Genomic DNA, 20,461 nt, shown 5'->3' on the forward strand with positions numbered 1-20,461 from the left:
AATACAAAAAAACATTTTCTTGTGACCTTATGAAGTATTATGACAAAATGCGTTATGAAGAAGAATTGGACCTGTTCTGCAGCTGCATTAGAGCTAACATTAGCATCATGCTTCATAAGACTGTTTATGAGATTAATAGTACACTTTAACTCAGAACTCACTTCAAACCACCATCGAGTGTTTGTAATAACTTCCTTTTGTGATCACATGTGGAATTTGGTTGTTTACTGTTGTTAAAATATGCTATTATAGCCTTTTAAATCACAAATTAGCATTTCTGATGTACACATTCAATCTCAAGAAAATCACATACAAACCATATCCTATCGTAATCATGTGTTTATTATCTTATATAATCTATAGTGGCTGTTGTCATGTTTATTTCTGCTGTGTAAAAGCCTTAACATGTATGCTCTGCTGAAACTCACGTTGTTTGTGATGTTAACCGCCTCTCCGTTCTTAAGTTGCCATGGATACATTTCAAGTATAATACACATTAGTAAAAGGATCTATTTTAATTTTTATTTGTCTATACACTTTGAGCGGCCGCGGTACATTAAAAAAGTAGCCCAAAAAACTGCAGCCCATGGCTCTGTAATTTTTTCCCGCGACTGTATTTTCAAAATAGCCCACTTGTGCCGTTACCCCGGCAACACTGGCTCGCTGTACCCTCATCACACAATGATAGATAACCTTCCACGCTGCGATGACGGGAAGAAGTTGGGGTCAAACCTTATCAAACAATTAATCTGCGTTAAAAAAATATTAACGCGTTAAATTGTTTTGATTAATCGCATGCGTTAACGCGTTAACGTTGACACCCCTAGTTTTATTACTATTATTGTTTATTATTATTAGTAGTAGTAGTAGTAGTGGTAGTAGTATTACTAAAGTAGATGGTTACAAGTTATTTATTTATTACAGTCTGAAATACAGTTTTTCTCAGTTGCTTTGGTGCATTTGTCGATTGATCCTTAATATTTGCAGAGATGTATGTGCATTTCTCAAAACAATTTATACAAATAGCACTAAGTTAAGTTGTGACGTATTGTCAAGTATGGTGACCCGTACTCGAAATTGGTGGTCTGCATTTAACCCATCCAAGTGCACACACAGAGCAGTGAGTAGTGAACAAATGCACACACACACACACACACACACACACACACACACACACAGTGAACACACACCCGGAGCAGTGGGCAGCCATTGCTCCAGCACCTGGGGAGCAATTAGGGGTTCGGTGCCTTGCTCAAGGGCACCTTAGTCATGGTATCGAAGGTGGAGAGAGTGCTGTTCATTCACAATCCCCACCTTCAATTCCTGCCGGTGCGAGAATTGAACCAGCAACCTTCAGGTTACAAGCCTGAAGGTTGTCTATAACCATTAGGCCACGACTACCCACTACACAATAGACTACCTGCAAAAGCCTGTAACTTACTCCGGATCTTTAGTTCTTCTCTCAAAAGTAAGTATTTGTCAGTGAACATATCAGTGCCATCAGAATGAAAAGTCCTTGTGTCATTGTTCACAAACAAGATAGGCAAAATGCTTAGTCATGTTGTCAATATAACAGTGCACTCTGTTAATATTACCTGATGTAAACTATGACAACAGTTTGGATGACAGTAAGTGTATTGAAATGCTGAAGGCTGCACTTCTTATGTATGCCATATATCCATTTCAAAAGTACAAATTTACACACTACTGTATGTGGGGTATTGATTGAAAGAGACTGGACAGTACAACGTACAATGTCATTGTTATATAGAAAAGAAAAATAAATTTTGGGCACAAAGGTGAAAATACAAAATTAGAAAGGCAAACACAGGAGACCCACCTCAGCCGTTGTAAGCCATGATTGACAACATGGTTCTCAATAGCGGCCCGTATTTCATCTGATATGCTCCTCTGTCCTTGGCCTCTTCTGCCTCTTCCTCTGTTTTGCCCCTGTACCCTTCCATGCATCCTTACTCCTCTTCTTCCTCTCGGCTGTTGACCCTGATCGTTTTCTGGATGTTCGTCCATTGTCAGACTTTGGAACTGTTGTGTTGTCATCTGTCTATATATGCTTACCAATTGAAGATTAATGAGATGCACCTTTGAGCTATTTCAGAGAACTAGTTTATACGGGTTGATCTACATTCTCTTCATTAGTGAAAGTCAAGATTCACCTCCACAATTCATGGCAAATTTACAAAAAGTCTAATAGAAATGTGTAGAAAATATGCTTGACAACCATTTTGCATTAAATTACTTATTCGATGAACTAATTATTAGATGTTTTGAGGGGTAAGACTATTGCCCAGAGAACTATATAATACATTTTGAGCAACATGACAATAGCAACTGATAATGTAGGAAACCGCAGAGAAATGTACATAATCAGTTGCATGAATGTACCAAAGCAATCTCAACTTGTTCAAAAGAATGATAAACTGGTTTATGATGTGCACAAGTGACTAGATGATGTGGAGGTTGAACAAGTAGTTTTGAGAATTTCATTTCTGATCTGAGAAATGCACCAAAGCGACTGAGAAAAACTGTAATGCTAGTGTTTATTTATTATTTTATCGGATAATAATTGTTTTATAAGTATTATTAAATTAATATTGATTTACAGTACTTGTACTACTATAAAACAAATATTAATAAATATTTATTAGGTGGTAATAATAAGAATAAGAATAAGAATATCAGAGAAATATGTTGGTGGGCTCTTTGACTTTGACCAGTAAACAAACACCCAAAATACCTTAGCAACCAGCATGCAGTAGCCTAGTAACCTCCGGAACAATTGTGGTGGCAAACAAAATAATTGTTTTTTTTTGTTGTTTTTTTTGTGTTTTACCTTTCTGTTAGTTGCCACTAGTGGCCCAAAAAATGATTGCTTCACCTTCAGAATTCCCATTCCTCTCTTTCATAGCGCGTCTGGAAGTCAGAGAAATGAAAATAAATTACGCAAGGTAGAATTAATTAAAAACAGGCCGCCGTAGCCTGTAAGACAAATGCACCCCTCCGTGTGCGCAGGAATGCAAAACTTGCTCATGCTCCTCTGTGACTTTCAACACTTTTAAAGGACTTTAATAAGTAGTCTTCTGTCAGAGAAGAAATGATTAATGAGAAATTAAACTCACTATAGGTTAAAAAGTAAAACATCTCTAAAAAGATTTTCCATTCATGGATGTTTTGAGATTTAACTTCATATTTTTAGTAACTCAAACTTTTTGTGCAAGCCGTTCAGGGAAAATGATTTGACCCATGATTAGGAAGGTTATTTTTCTGTCTTTTGTATCAGATTAATTGTCCCAGATTACAAATAAAGCTGTGTATGTAATTCAGACTTAATTAAAAGGAATTCAGGCTCATTAGAAGCCTGGAAGAGTGCAGCCAGCACAGAGAATCAAAGAGAAGCACCCCAAAACTGATATTTTAGGTTATGGACACCTTTTGTACAGACTCGGCCTTTAGGCAAGTTTTAAAAAACAAAACAAATCCTTATTCCTTTCCCTCCTCAGTCGTACCTAACCAGTTCTATAACTCTCTTAATAGCCTCCATTGTTATGCGATGTGTTCCCGGCAGGAGATCAGCTGATTGAACGCTGGGTGATTCACAGATTTCCACTTCTGAGATTTTCATGCTTCACCGTGAAATCAATGAAGTATTCTTTTAGAACGGAATATGCAGTATCTAAACATTTAATATAGTTAAAGACCCTCTTACTGTCTTTCATACCCCGAAGTTGATCAAACAATCATTTGACCTCGTTCATGAAACACAAGCACAAAGAATTTCTTTTTAAAGGGGTCATATGACGTTGCTAAAAAGATTATTTTGAGTATTTGGCGTAATGCAATGTGTTTATGCGGTTTAAGGTAAAAAAAAACACATTATTTTCCACATACTGTACATTATTGCTGCTCCTCTAAGCCCCGCCTTTCTGAAACACGCCAATTACAAAGCTCATCATTCTGAGAAGTGAGGCGTGCTCTGATTGGCCAGCTATCCAGTACGTTGTGATTGGCCGAATACCTCAAGCGTGAGACGGAAATGTTACGCCCCTTACCATATTGTGATGCCGTGTCCCGGCGCGACGACACAAAAACAATAAAACCCATTACAAACGAGGCATTTGTTGCATCCAGTGGGGACATAATTACTGATTATAATGACTTATACTGTCTTTTTACGCGTCGCGTTGCATCGTGCCACGTAAACATTACCATGTCTGCATTTGTGATCGGAGAAACGACAAACAACAAGCACTACTCTACACAGCTCAAAACTTGCGTTTGAATCGTCAGTGGCAAATTCTTTAAATATGAAAACATACTTACAGGCTGTGAGTCAGAAGCTCCAGACTGTCCTTGCAAAGTTGGAATTGCCCCACTTTATAGAAACAGCCTTTGAGCACAGCTGGCAGTCTACTCCCAGGTTCAGGAAATAGTCCTCCGTAAAATGTGCTGCACACACTCGAATATTTGGGTTGAACTGTTCTGGAACAGTGTTGTAAATACAACTTAACCACTGATTTCTAGTTGTGTCCTCTTTTGGAAGCCCAAACAAAGTAGTTTCGCTTTCACAACGAGAAACAACAGCAACCGTACTGCAGCGAAGAATAAAAGTCCCGCCCTCTTTCTTTGCGTATACGTTTGGGCGGTGTTTTGCAAATCTCCCCATACCGTGACTTAGACATGTGGGGGCGTGTTTGAATGAGCCGTTTTAGGGGGGCGTGGTTGAGTCTTAAATTTTATAAAGAATATCTCTTTGGTTTTGAGACTTTAGTCTTTGCAACTTCAGGGATCTTATCTATGCACAGACAGCTTAACACTCCAAAGAGAAAGGAAAACTTGAAATCACATCATATGACCCCTTTAAATTGTTCGTAAAGACTTTCTTCATAGAAATGAAAAGTACTACTTAGGAATAACTAACACTGTATGTTTTTGTGTTGAACACACCCTTATTTGTGTTGCAGTTGAACAGTGTTGCAGCCAATTACTAGGCCTATTTTTCAAAGTAGTAAATAAAAATGTTTAATTTGACTTAGCTTTGAAAGTAAAATGTCATTTGCTTTTGTTTAGCATGTTATTTTAAGTTTTACTGCTCATTTAAGATGGACTATTATATAATGTCTTTTAAGACTTGTCAAATTGAAGTGATGAATGATGAGTTTGGAACACAAGGCTTCCATCCTTAAGATTTAACAGTCAGGAGGCTTGATTGGCATTTTAATGAATCGTATGGTAATTTAACAAATTGTTTCTTAATTCTCTTTCACTCAGTCAGCTGTACCTCATCCTTGCAGTAATTACATGTGTTTGTACCAGAAATATATGGCAACATTTTTCTTTAACTATGAATGATACTCCCTGTCAGCTTGTCAGCTCCTTATATATGACAATATAAAAAAATACTAAGACACATTGTTCCCGGTATAAACCCCATTTAAGTCCTACAACTGGGCAAACTTTGTGAACTTGTGTGAGTACTTTTGTACTTGAAATGTTCGCTCGTGGATATTTATATCTTGCCACAGAATTGTATGTAAAAATGCTGCTATTGTTCTCGTTCTGATGCAGTCTCATATCTCACAAGGGTTTGCTCTAAAAGAAAAGATTAGCACAATTTTAGTGGGAACAAAGTGGTGTGTGTGTGTGTGTGTGTGTGTGAGTGTGTGTGTGAGTGTATATATAGCTATATATTTTTCCCAGCAGGCTGTTTCATTCTCATGTGCTGTGAAAGTTGTACTTGTTCAAAGTACTTTAATATCATTGCTTGTGTAACTTGTGTAAATTTGATTTTATGTAATTTGGGTCAATCTCACAAAACCTTTCAACAGCTAGGTCATGCTTATTTTACCCCCAAAATTTAATTATACTGTAATGCAAATTTGTAATATTTTTAAAAATATTATTTACATATGGAAGTATTAATATATATGGATTTTTTTGTGCTTTTTTCAGATTTTAATTATTTATAAAAATGCAACACGACGTTTTACGTGTTACAAATAATGAACAGACAAGAAAACAACAACAGTTTTAGAGTTTCTAGCGAAAATCAATTTTAAACACCTAATATAATTTGTTATATTTTTTTTCTCGCCATGAAAATAGCCACAGAAGCTGGCATGGCGTTAAACACAAGCAAACAAGAAAACAACAACAACAATAAAATAACTTTTTTTTTTATTATACAATTAAAAAATAATTCCTCCTTAATGTTTTTCTGGGTAAATTTAGAAAAAAAAAATATATATATACTTTTTTTATCTTATTTTTGGTTTGAAGTATTGATATATCATGGAGATATTTATAGTGCTGCCTTGAATGTATGCAGATTTAAATTATTTAAAAATATAATTAATTAAAGTGAACTGACAACTGTCCTAAAATAGGCTTTGATTTATTAATGCAAAATGTAATTTCTTATTTTTTTCCTTATGAATTTGGCTTAAGTTGGATGTTTTTGTGAGATTCACTCAATGACTGATTCATTCACTGTTGATTAATAGTTTCAATCAATGTTTGTCATCAGTGATCCTTTCTGAATGTTCGATTTGTTGTTTTGTAAAAGTTAGTCTGTCGATCTGTCTTTGGAAAATGTAAAAAAAAATCCTTTTTGGAGTCACAAAGCAAAAAATTTGTATCAGTTGTGTCAATCTTTCTGTCAGCTGGGCAGATCTAAAGAGCAAAGACAGATGAATCAAGACAGACAGCTTTTATCTGTGCATTCATGGCCTTTATTTATTCTCTCTGCATGTTTGTGCTGTTCATTTGTTAATTTGGGTTATGTGGTGTTATCTGGAGGTGTGTTTTAAGTTTTCCCCCGTGTGTTGTTTGTGTCTGTGGTCTACAGGTCCTCCTCTTCATTGCTCATCTGCCTCCTCTTCCCCTGTCGACTCCCCTTACCCTCCCCCTTCCCATGCAGCCAATCAGAGCCAGGGAAGGTTACTAGGTAACAGTGGGGCTCAGGCCGGCCGGGACTCTGAGTCAGAAGATGAGTTTGGCCCCAATTCATTCTTAGTTAAAACCGGCTCAGGGAACGTCGGCGCTCCAGCCACTGCAACTCCTAACGGTGAGTCCCTCTCAATATCGCTGCCTGCTAGAGGGGTCTCGACATCCCCTGCTGGACCACGCTGTGGAGCCTGTGGAGGTAGCCACAGGCCGAACATTAATTTTTTCTGGATATTTTGGGTAGCAGTGGAGGTCAGATGTTAGCGGGAACTTTTTTAACTAAGGCCTGCTGAGAAGAGAAGCTCCTGGCTGGGGTTCAGGAAGTGAGGTGTGTCAGATATGCTGAAGATTTATTGCAATCTGTTGAACTCCAGTTTAGAGATGCTAAAGATTTCTTTTGATATGGAGTTCTGTTAATCATTTACAGCTCTTGATCTTATTTTTTTAATAATGATTTTGTTAAATAGGGTGAATTAGAGTAAATTGAAATTACTGAAAATGGACCAGTTTACCCAAATTCATTTTACCATTGATAAAGAAATTTAGGTCACACTTTATTTTAAGGTCCAATTCTCACTATTAACAAACCAATAACTATGACCTTTGCCTCAGTAAACTCCTAATTTGCTGCTTATTAATAGTTGTAAGGTAGTTTAGGTATTAGGTAGGATTAGGGATGTAGAATATGGTCATGCAGAAAATGTGCTTTATAAGTACTAATAAACAGCCAATATGTTATTAATAGGCATGCTAATAAACAACTGGTTAATAGTGAGAATTGGTCCCTATACTAAAAGTTGTCACAATTCAGTTTTGATAAAAAAAAAAAAAAAAACTAAAAGTAAATAATTAAGTAAATAAATAGATAAATAAATATTATATTATATTATATTATATTTTAATATTTAATAATTGAATAATTTGAATTAAAACTGTATTAAAGAATTTAATTAGTGATTTTTATTATAATTAAAGTATTATTTTAGTAATTGATTTCCATAATTGATGCATTGAATTTTCATCATGAACAAAAATAGTTTTTACCAAATTTACAACACATTTCAATTTTTCTGACCATTTATTTATCTTGGGAAGATCCCATATATTTAATTTCAAATTGTATTGTTCCAATTGTTCTTGGCATTCTGGAATCCCAGGCTTTGTATTTCACATTGTGTGCGCTCTCTGTTTTAATGTAGACTTTGGCAGGCTAACCCTCGCTGCAGCTGTCATGACTAATTTCACCCTGTGCCGTGACTTATGAAGTGGTTCACGATATACGTCACTGTTTGGATGACCTGGATTGCAGTTTCGATACCTTAGCTGTCTGAGATTGAGTTTGTTGCTTTCCACAGGGCTGTATTTCTTGCAGTAATTTGATTGCAACCATTTCAGATCATTGTAGAGTTGCCTTCATTAACTTTGTGTAGTGTTAGAAAGGTCAAGAAGTTTTAATGAAAGATAAAATCAATTGAAAGCCTGTAAATGATAAAAAGCTTAATGGCAAGCCCTGCTGTGGGACAAGTGACCAGCACAGCAGGAACTTTAACCACAATGAATCAATTTTACAAGTTACTATGTCCTTACTAATGAGCTGCTAATGAATAGCGCATGGATTGATGAGATGATCGCATTGTGCTGCTATTGTCGTCCAGTAAGTTCAAATATGATGAAGTTGTTTGCTAGGCATTGATGTTTTTAAAAAGTTGGACTACTTTTAATATCCTGTTACTTGTTGAAGGATATTACAAAGCACCGCCTCTAACAGTAAAGCTAATATATGACAAAATGTAGATACTGTAGTTGGCAACTGTGACCCATTATATAGTGTTTATGAGCTTATTGTCCTGAACTGATGTCTGTGCTGCAAGATGTTTGTATGGCATCAGCTAACCAAATTAGAAATTAGATTTGTTAACATGCTTTTCAGATAAGAAAGCGTCACGTCACTTTGATAATTGGAGGAGAGCAGAGAGCATGCCGATGCTGAGCTGTCGATATGAAGCCTGTCATCGCTAGCAGCTCTCGGCTTCTCCCTCAAGGCTTCTTTACAGAGTAGAACAAAAAAATGCTTTAAATAATTGATCAGCCTTTACAAGTTAACCACCCAAGGCTGGAATTACATCAAGCTCAAGAGGATTGCGCCTGCCTGTTTCCACACGGCCCTCCGTAAAGCAATGAATTACCCTCCCGTGGCAAGAACTTCCCCTTCTCCGTGCAGCAGCCTGCTACCGTCCCGGTCACCTAGCGGTAGCACCCCAGTGCTAAAATGGGATTTATCTTTTCGACAAATGGCTGTGATTTGCATTGGTATATAGGTTACCCTCGGGCTGCCAGTGAGGGGTAGCACACTCACCAAAGGAATCGGTCTCTTGCCTCCGAGCTATGCAAGGCACCATAAGGCTCTATTTGACTGAGACAAAGTAGCATACCACAGTGCCGTGAAAAAGGAAGTTTATGTGCTGGAGTTAAGCTTAGCATCCCCGGTAGTAAAGTAGTGGGATTCCTGCCAGAGGCTATGCTGTGTTGCATGAGGTTGGTGCGAAGTTTGATCCTGCTTTACTTTGCATTTTACGAGTCAGTAACTTTTCATCAGAAGTCAGGTGGCTCCTGCACTGCCAGTCATTTTGGCATTAAAAGACAAAACTCTTGATGGTTATGTTCATACAGCAGCACAATGTGGTTGTCTGTAGAGTTTTGACTGCTAAATACAGTTCTGTTCACACTGTTCGGTTAATTCGGAGTGACTCCAGTTTGGTTGATATTGGCATTTAGTTGCCTGTCATGCCACCCAACTTATTCTTTGCTCTGTTTCTAATTTTATAGCTGTCATCTTCTCTCAGGTTTTGAAAACCACCAGAAAATATTTATATTGAATTCAGTTCCCTTGTCTTTTTGCATATAAATGGCAATTTGAGAGTCACCTGCCAGTAAATACGCTTGTCAATCCAAACACTGGCTGTGTCAAAGTAGCCATTGTGATTGTAGGTAAACAAGTGGTAAATTATGGAAATTAGCCTGCTCTTTTGAAGAGCACTCTCATTGTCATTTCTGATTGTTTGGCAACTGTATTTGCTGAGCCTTAAAACAGAACAAGGACACAATTATAATAAGAAAAGAGAAGTGCTGCTGTTTATTCACTTAAACCACCTAATGAGTCTATTTTAACCATTTTCCCTGCTTTTTGAGATTGGGATAGGCTTTTTTTAACCTGAGAATAAACAGCCAGCTGCTTTCATTTACCAAGTATTAGCATATCACTAATACGGATATGCCAGATAGCTCAAGGCTTAATAAGAGCCATGCAGTAATGACAGACTCTTGGATAGGTGGTCATGTCCTTTGTTACAGTCCTTGGTTTTTAATGAAGAGGTGCCTACACATTCACACTGAGTGGCATAAATTGCCGTCCAAAGCACACTGTGGATTAATTAGCGCAGTTAGTGCCAAATATTTCACAGTTTCTGACCCATTTTTTTCTTCACCCTGCCCTCACCTAAACACAAGCAGATGTCTTGAAAGATATGTGTCATGTGGGTTTGAGCCTGCGATATTTTGATATGTTTGTAGGGTTGACAGTGACATGCGTTAATACCTCCCGTCCCCATTTCTTCACCTTGTCTGGATATTAAGGGAGCATATTAAAGCATTTTTAACTGTGTTGTGACAGGGCCCTGTTCTGCAGCCCGACTCGGCTCAGCGTTACAGATTTGTCAAATTCTGGAGAGAGAAAGGGCATGGACAGGGTAAGCTTCTCGTGTAAAATGATAAGGGAGTTTAAAGGACCAGATTCATGTTGCCGGTGTCGAAATGATTTTGTGTGTCTTCAGAAACACGGGTTATTCTGTAGTTCCAGAAATGTGATCCAGTGCTGAAAAGGCTTAGCTCAGGGTTTCGGGCTGTGGATTCAAACACAGAGCATGTTTTCAGAGGAATTTGGTACGCTTTTCCGGCAATTGAGGAAGAATTACACATGAGAACTTGGGAAGGCTAAACCTGACATCTGCAGAGAGCTGAAGTATCGAATCAAGAATACAGAGGTGGTTAGCATTTGAAATATCAAGTCCCGAGTGTTTAAACACAACATAAAGCAGAGTCTGGCAACAGTGGTAGAGTTATATGCACAAATTTCACCGTCGGGAAATTTCTGCACTTCCTAAAATTCATCTCTACTTACAGCTATCAACCAGAGATGGAGTTATCAGACTGAGGCAATTTCACTTTTCCCAGAGAGTGATTTTACATTATCAACAAAAATGCATCTGTAGCGTTCTGTCGACCAAAGGGCTCTCCGCTGTATTGTATTTTTCCATTCATCTATCTTTGTTGCAGAAATTCCCTCAACTATAGTTCACGAACCAGATGTCTTTTGTATTTAAAGAGGCTGAGATTAAGCAAGTTGGAAAACGTAGAAAGGAAAGAGTGAAAGATCTCTACGCCCGCTAGGTCCCGTTAGTTTGATGGGACAGACTCGTTGAAGCTTGAGGTCTTTTTATTAAGCATGTGTTGTTCCATGGCCCCTGGCTTTCTCTCAGGGTCCTGTTCCTGGAGAGATGACTATTGGGCCACGGGCTCCCTGCTGAGCCCCTGTTCTTCACCACAGAGCCCCCCTTGTCTTAGCATCCTTTTACACTGAGCAGCATGGGGTTCGGGCCACAGTGGGCCACTAATGGTGTATGGATCCCCTCTTTAAGGGCTTGCACAACATGCCTTTGCAGTTGACCAGACAGGAATGAACGGGTGGAAATTAAGCGGCAGGGTCACTCTGCAGCTCCGCATTTAGATCAGTTGGGTTTCATCAGAACTTATTTAATCATTCCCTCCCATTGCTGGCGTGAGGGAAGCGAATGTGGTTTACGGGGTCGCACCGGAACATATATCCACCGGAGAGACTCCGAGAGATCACAGCAGACAGGGAAAGAGAGATTTAATAAGCAACACATGGCGTAGCTGCAGAGGGCACCAAGGACGAGCTTTTTCCTACTCGCCATTCCCGCGAGTTTCACCTGCGATTATTTTTAATGAGAACATTTGAGTTATTTATATATGGCGTTCAGCTAGGCACCAGGATGCAACCACTGTCCATATTTCTAACTGCAACCAGCCAGCTGTTTTCCTAATGCATTGTCACCTTTTGTAAATGTACACTGTATGCTCATGAATCATCGCTTTATTTAGATAATCCATTGTGAGGTTACCATGGTGATAACAAAGTGCCAGACAGAGCCATCTGCACGCTTCAACGTCAAATATGTCTTCAGGACCCAAGGGGACACAAAAATGACACATATTTTTAATGAAAAACAGCACATTTTCTTTTGATTCTGCATGATTTTCGAATCAACAGGCTCTCGAATGCAGCGAGAGATTTTTTTTGTGTGTGTATTTATTCCTTCAGTATATCTGTGAAGGTGTCAGCGAGGCCGTCAGTTACTCACACTTGATGAGTTTGAGAGCATGACTGATTCTGAGTGCCGTAAGCTATATCTGCTAGCCTTCATATGAAACCCGTGAAGACAGCTTGTATTCCCGCATGTATCTGTCTTTCCTAATGGTTAGGAACAACACCTTAACTGATGATTGAATGGAGGAAAATGTGTGAAAACCACAGACACACAACCTTCCATTAACACTCAGGGTGGCTGTCGGCTCTTTGCGCTGTTCAGAAATCTGTATCCACCACCAATATCCAGACATTCACGATCAAAAAACAAAGCTAGCAGGATAGATGAATGTTCAGCAATCTATGGTCACTCTTCTTTTTTTAGCTGCTGGAGTTGCAGCGGTGGACGTCGTTTAATGATCTGTCTGGCTTGCGGAAGGATTTTGATTAATTCTGCAGCCCGTCTCACACATTGCACATTTGATCGGGTGTCTGAGGCATGTCATAAGAGTTCTCACTCTCAGGTGTGACTGTCAAGAGTGAGACTCAGATTTTGCTACTATAAATGAAAATAGACTTTGCACAGCCTGTAAACTTTCTACAAGTTATCTGCAATTTCCAAATGGAATTGGTGAATCTCATGAAAACATCTATCTATCTATCTATCTATCTATCTATCTATCTATCTATCTATCTATCTATCTATCTATCTATCTATCTATCTATCTATCATGTCTGTCTATCATTCTATTGTTTGATCTACTGTATATCTATCTATCGTTCTCCCCTCCGTTCTAGCTATCATTCTGTCCATCTGTCTGTCACCATTCAGTTAATTTTAAAGACAATTAAGTTAATATATTACAAATTGTATGTATCCATTGTGCTACATAGATACAGAGGTTTTATTTTGTAATTATGAAACTCTAAAGATACGTTTGTATTACCCCATTTCTTATCAATTATTCATAAATAAATCAATTCTGCTCCAGGGTTTGATGTTTTAGTGTCACTCGTTGGTTAACTAACACTGCTGACTGGAGCAACCCAATTTTCCTTGGAGATTGACTTCAGACAACTTTAATGGGCTTTTGACGCCTGTAAATATTGAGCTTGAGCTTCTGAAATATTTCTGGACTGTGATCAGTTGCTAAACGGAGTCAAACTCAAGAACATCCTCAACAGATCAAATTAGCTTTTTAACATGTTTTAGTAAAGTTCTTGCACCTCTTTTGAGTACATCCCTCCCCCATTTAAAACATGCTGCTAATCTACATAAATATGCCATGGGATTTCCACAGAGAACTGCTTGTCTCCCTTTGTAATTGCTATTTTATTCATTTGCTGTCTTGTAATCATAAAGCAATTTTACAACCAGCAAAGTGTCATCTAAAATAATTAGGTGCCTATTATATTCTTAATCTCAAGAGAGGGTGAATGTCACAAAAACATGTTCAGATTTTGTTTTGTTTTTTCTAAAATATTTTTTTCTAAAAGATAAAACATATATTTTGTTTAAAGAAAACTAAACCTTTTGCTTAAATAAAATAACACCATTGTGTTTTCGTTTTAATTTAGATTTAATTTAATTTTTTTTAATTTTCTGAAAATTATATATAATGCTTTTTTTCTGAATCATGAATAATTCTGGATGATTCTCACTAGATTCTCATTACAGCCATACAGAATAAAATAAATAATAAAATCATATTAAAAAGTCTTAAAACTATTTTTTTGTAAAAAAATTTGTAAAATTTTGTCCTCAGAAAAAAATTTAAAATATGATGAGTAAAACAATACTTTGCTGCTTTTTTGGAGACCATTTGAGACCTAAGAACTTTTCCTGATTTGTCTGTTCTTTAATGGCAAAACAAACTTCTTTGCTGGCGAACAGAATTGTGCAAACTAGATCGATCAAAGACCTTCCACTCTTACAGGTCCTTCTGGACTGCGTTGAATTGTTCCTGCTGAATCATTGCTTCTCCTCTTATTATGCTCATTGTCTCAAGGACTCGAATGAGCCTTACCTTCTGTGCTTTTGAATGGAAATAAAGCTCCAACCCTTCAACGCTGCATCAGCACTTCTGTTTACTGGCTGCTGTTTAGGGAATAAAAACTTTGCGTTAAGACAAACTTGTTCCGAAAACACAACACAAGAGTTTAGATGTTTAGTGAAGTGTTTAGAAATGAGGTGATGCATCGCCTAACCTTGTTGTAAGTCTATTACTATTTGTAGCATTCATAAGATGTATAATGGGGTTTTTATGCTGTTGTTGTTACCTGAGGTGCTGTACTATAATTTATTTTCCCTGGCAAAATGTTTAGTTTGAGTTCAATGCTACATTCTTAAGAGCCACAGTTTTTATATCCATTAGGAAATCAGCCTGTGCATGACTTATTGCATACTGCATTTTAAATTGCAATAGGAGAGAAAAAATAAAAGCATAAAAAAATACAAATTCAGACAGTCAAACAAGCCAATTAATCAAGTCCTGTTGACATTAACCTTCTTTGAATGTCATCACTTTCATGGTAGTAATGTGCCCGCATGTTGCGTACCTTTATAGTACAGGGGAAATGGTTTACCTCTCTTCCAGCTCTCCGTCTGTTTTGATCCAGTCTCATCAGGGCCATCATCAGCTTGGCTCAGAGACGCAACAGAGCTCTGAGTAATTGGTAGCGTAGGATTGTGGGAATGCGGCTTGGTACGGGCCCATCTGTCACTGGCTCTGACAAATGATCCGGCCCTGTGCCCAAAATGAAAGGGAATAAAAAAAGTAACGGGGTCCCTGTCAGTGACGCATCCCATAATGATCTTCAGTAGAAATGTGCACTCACCACATGGTGCAAAGCACTCATTTAGTCATATGAGAGATGTGAGAACTAGCATTCTTTCACCTCGGTGACATGCCTCCAACGGAGAACATACTGTGTCACTTGGTGTGTGAAACTGCGGTAAGACCTTCGAAGAATGCAACTTTTTTTGCAGTATTCAAAAGTAAGGGACGATTCAGGGTTTCTAGTACTTGAAGCTCAGTGCCGTGCATTGTTGTCCATGTTTCTACTATAGAAGTTAGAAAAGTTAGTGGTTATGAAGGTCAGTTTAGTCAAGCAACCATAAAAGCATTTTGTATCTGCAAGACCTATTGGTTTTGATAAAGATGTGTGTACTACTCACACGTATCCAAGGTGTAAGGAAAATATGTGGATGGGTTCGACTAGTTGTCCAAACCCTGGTGACTGACTAGTTTATGTAATATTTTATGTTTGATATTTGTGGTGGCAGTAATTTAAAAACAATGAATTTACAGATACATCATCTCCAGATTGTACTGACAGTTTCTAAGAAGTTCCATCTCCGTCTTCATTTCCTTAAAAGCATTGCAGCTACAGCCATCAACACTCTGCTTTTGTAACAAAAGACAATTACTGTCGGACTTCAGATATCCTGCTGTGAAGGATTTCCTCATTATTATGCATAATCCTTGTTTGTTTTTCTTATGAAGACTATGATTTTTGCAATAAAAGTATGTCTGGACTATTTATTTGTTTAATACCTGTCAGGTAGCCTACTAAAAGCATATAGGCCATTTGGTAGATACCAATTGTTTAACTAGTTTGTCGAATTATGTCCTCAGAAGTTTGTTTTGGAATTTGTACTGTCTGCATTTTGGTAAGCATTTAAATAAACAAAGATAAACTTGTTTTTAAATGTAAATAAAACATCTTTATTGCATTAGCTATAGTTTTAATGAAATAAAGTTGGCCAAAAATGTAAATAGAATATCTTTAGCACATAAGGCATACCTTTAACAAATTAAAGTTGTTAATGTAAAAACAACTTTAGCACGTTAGCTATACCTTTAACGAAAGTCGCTTATAAACATCTTTAGCACATTAGCTCTACATGAATTAAAGTTGTTCATAAATCTCAAAACATCTTTAATGCATAAGCGATATCTTCTTATCTAATGAAAGTTGCTCATAAATGTAAATAAAACATATTTAGCATGTTAGCTTTAGCCACTGAAGGTAAAGTTGTTTATAAATGTAAATAAAACATCTTTAGAGCATTGGCCTCACCTTTAGCAACAGCCTAAGCTATCAGTAAAGAGGCCGTTGAGTGTTGTTGACAGGTGTAAAATGAAACTGCTTTGTTCTTGTTAAGTAAGTGTTCTTAGCGCAATGAGGTGCTAGTTTATTGATTGATGAATGGTTTAGCAGATATGGAAATGAATGGCTTTGGAGCGCACAAGGACACAAGGGTCTTTATCTGCGTCTGGATTGCCACAATCTGATGCTCACAATCTCGTGTCTGATAGCCCCCATCTCCCATGACGCAAAGTGGCTTTAGGAGACAAACGCTTTGTCGGAAGCTGAAGCTGTCTTGTCGGGTCCATCCGCACAAACTGCAGTTGATCATGGCGTGAATTTCAAACAGGTTGACGAGGGTAATTCAGTCTACTTGATAATGACAGACTGTCAACAGCGTATTCTGCCTGATGAGTGTTTGTGAGATTCCAGCTGTTAGTAGATGCCGAAGCACTATTTGGATATGACACAGAATAGTAAGTAGTACGCTAGGTGTCTCTTTTTAAGACAATGTCTTATTTTTAACTTTTCTTTAACAAGGGTCTAGTTATAGTTGTTACCCAAGTAACCTTCTCTCTTTAATTCTAATACCAGAGACATAATCACATTTAGTTACTACTGTAACTACTAATTTCCACATTGTCATTGTATTGTACAGAGCTTACCATTTATGTGTTCATTTATGCATTTATCAGATGCATTTGTCCAAAGCAATTAGCTATACCATTAGCATTGCCATTAATGGTATTTGGTAGAATTCTATACAAATAAAAGAACTGCAAATTGCTGTCTGTGTTGCATGTCCCTTGCCTCAATATCTAATTCACACTATGTAGATTACTTGTTTAGCCAATTCTAAGTATGGATGGGGCTTTTTGGCAACAAATGCCTTTGTAATCAGAAGATGTGTCAGACATATTAACACAGTACATTAAGCTGTATTTATACAGACTTCTCTTAGTGTAATTTAATGACATATTTATGTAAAACAGTATATATTCAAAAAATATGCTCTAGTCAATCTTGAGCTCATAAATTTTTGTTAATTATAACTTGATAATGAGACAGTTAAAAAATAGAACCTAAAAGGATGGAAATAAAGAGCCAAAGTTAGCTTACATGAGGTGTCAGCTTAAAGTTACTATTATACTTTTTTTACAGTGTTTTGACATTTTTATATGTGACCCTGGACCACAAAAAAGTATTAGGTGTCAATTTTTTTTCAAAATAAATAAGCTTTCCATTGATGTATGGTTTGTTAGGATTGGACGATATTTGGCTGAGATACAACTATTTGAAAATCTGGAATCTGAGGGTGCAAAAAAATCTAAATATTGAGAAAATCACCTTTAAAGTTGTCCAAATGAAGTTCTTAGCATTAACTATTACTATTGTATTAACTATTACTAGTACTATTGGCATGTTACTAATCAAAAATGATTTTTTTATATATTTACAGTAGGAAATTTACAAAATATCTTCATAGAACATGATCTTTACTTAATATCCTAATGATTGTCGGCATAAAAGAAAAATCTATAATTTTGACCCATACGATGTATTTTTGGCTATTGCTACAAATATACCCGTCCAAGTTAAGACTGGTTTTGTGGTCCAGGGTCACATATTATACTGATTTATGATATTTTATATAACAGAATGGGATGTTTCGTAGCAAGGCAACCCACTTCATCCCACTAAACATCACAGAATACTTACTGATGTTTGTGCTGTTGTTTCCTGCCAAGTTGATGTCACTTCCTGGAGGATGCTGTCATTAAGCAACAGGCTTTTGTTTGTTAAAGGGATTTTACGAAAGACTGGTTGGAAAGTGAGATGGGGGATTATTTTGTGCTATGTTGCTTGAACAGCTGCTAGCAAGATTCCCTGCTGTATTCTGCCATTATCAACATTTTCTTGTGCGCCCCTAGAGGACAATTTTAGAACTGCTGCCTTAGCAATTAACTATACCATTTCCAATAAAATGTTGGATAATGAAAATTGACTTGTTTATTTGTGCAGTATCAGAAATACGTTAGAGACAAATGTCTGTACAGCACATACTGTACTAATGAACACTGCAGTAATTTCATTTATTTAGTTGCCAATAAGGCTCTTCCTCTCATTTCAGAGGGCTCGTTCCAGAACCACTCTCGATTGCGGACGCCACCGCTGCCCCTGTCGCACTCCCACTCCCCTAGTCAGCATCACGCCTCCTCCATTGGCTCTCTGAGCCGCAGCAACTACACCCAGCGAAGTAACCCGAGCCCGGCGCCCACCGATAGCTCAGCTCCCAATGAGGGTCCTGCAAGTGCCCTGGACTCAGGCAGTGCCCAGGACAACTGGCTTCTCAACAGCAACGTTCCTCTAGAGACCAGGTATGTTTGGGGCTATGATGTTCTTGTGGTAAAATGGCTAATGAAATGGTCAAACAGAATTGAGTGACTCTAAATTAGATGTTTATAATGCATCGTAAGGCATGCATATGCTGGCTGCATGAAGCGTTTAACGTTGTTTGTATCTGCTTAAAAGATCAACTACACTGTTCATACTTAATGAGTCTTTATGTAGCCTTTTAGCTCTACTTGACGCATATAGTTTAATGGGTCTTTCCTGTTATGCAGTACCTTTTGATGTCTCATACTTCTACAGTTTTTAAATTGTGTGACAAGTAAAGATTGTGTGTGTAAGCAGTTGAAAATAAAAACTGTAAATAAATTGAACATTGTAATTTAATTAAGTATATCTGTAAAACAACATACCAGACTTTCAAAATGCTCTGTTCAATTTAAAATGCAAAATTTTGTTAATAGCTTAATAGTGGATGGAACCTAAGAGGATGGAAATAAAGAGCCAATGTTAGCCAGTTAGCTTACTTGAGGTGTCACCTTGAAGTTATTGTTTTTATTTGTATATTGTTCTACACATTTCTAATATTTTATATAATATGATAAATTTCTGATATGTTATTTAATAGGTTTCCCACCAAAAATTGTCACCTCCTGACATTGTCATTAAGCAACAGACTTTTGTTAAAGGGATTTTAAGACTAACAGGTTGGAAAGCAATATTGGAAAGATTAATTGACAATTAAAACAATATTTTCAATAAAAAGTGTTTTGTTTGAAACATTTTAATTAGATCAGGGAAATTAATTAATTATAAATTAATTAATCATGAATTTATATTAATTAAATAATTAGTGAATTGCCCGTTTTTAATTTCTAGCTTTATTTCCTCATATTTATGTGTTAATAAAAATGCAGTATGATTGGACATAAAAATGTGCTGATAGTAGGAATGACCTTAAAAAATGTTTAGCTGAATTGAAAATTAAATGAAGCTTTACGGTCTGACACACCGAAGTTTCATGCGGCTCCGTTTTTACATAAATTCCTGCATCAGGCCAGAATGCATTTAAAACATGACTAAATATACAACAAGAGAAAAGCATTGTTTTGTTTTTTTCTGGGCTCTCCGGGCAGTCTAATATCTCAAGCCCAAATGCATTAGATGGGTGAATTCTCTCAGGGTTCTGAAGGGGGCTTTGCTACAAACTCAGCTCCTTATTTATCTCCCATCAGCCCTTGCTCTGTTTGCTTCTATCTGAGGCACTTGTGTGGAGGAGATCAGTCAAGAACCTCTCAGATGTCTGTTTGCATTGCACAGGCTGCTCCTCATGCATGGCGGAGGCAAATCAGGGCTGTCAGACCAGCCTGAAGAGAAATGATACATACTGATACTCATTTTACCTCCACCTCCTGCACTGCTCAACCCAGCCAACCCAAATGGCTCATATTTATTTCAACTGCTGTGAAACTTTTAGGCTTTTTGGACTTTGTGCTAAGTGCAATTGTATAACATTGGTCTCAAATCTTAAAACTGCAATGATTTACTGTTGGGATTGCAAAGTTAAAGTTTTTTCATTTTTTGTGGAGCCTCTTACCTAGTTTTATACGACAGGTGAATCTCATGAAAACTATCAAAAAAAAAAAAAAACTCTCAGGGTGTTATGTCATTACAAAA

At 37.2% G+C, this 20,461-nt stretch overlaps 1 protein-coding gene across 1 annotated transcript in view; it reads left to right on the forward strand.

The window, feature by feature from the left end:
- tenm4 (teneurin transmembrane protein 4) overlaps positions 1 to 20,461 on the forward strand; it is a 231,648-nt gene that overhangs the window by 89,955 nt on the left and 121,232 nt on the right. Inside the window, 2 exon segments of the mRNA XM_058744934.1 lie at positions 6,863 to 7,081; positions 18,567 to 18,813. Coding sequence (XP_058600917.1) covers positions 6,863 to 7,081; positions 18,567 to 18,813 — 466 coding nt within the window.

Source organism: Onychostoma macrolepis, chromosome 15, assembly GCF_012432095.1.
Source record: "Onychostoma macrolepis isolate SWU-2019 chromosome 15, ASM1243209v1, whole genome shotgun sequence".
Lineage (NCBI taxonomy): Eukaryota > Metazoa > Chordata > Actinopteri > Cypriniformes > Cyprinidae > Onychostoma > Onychostoma macrolepis.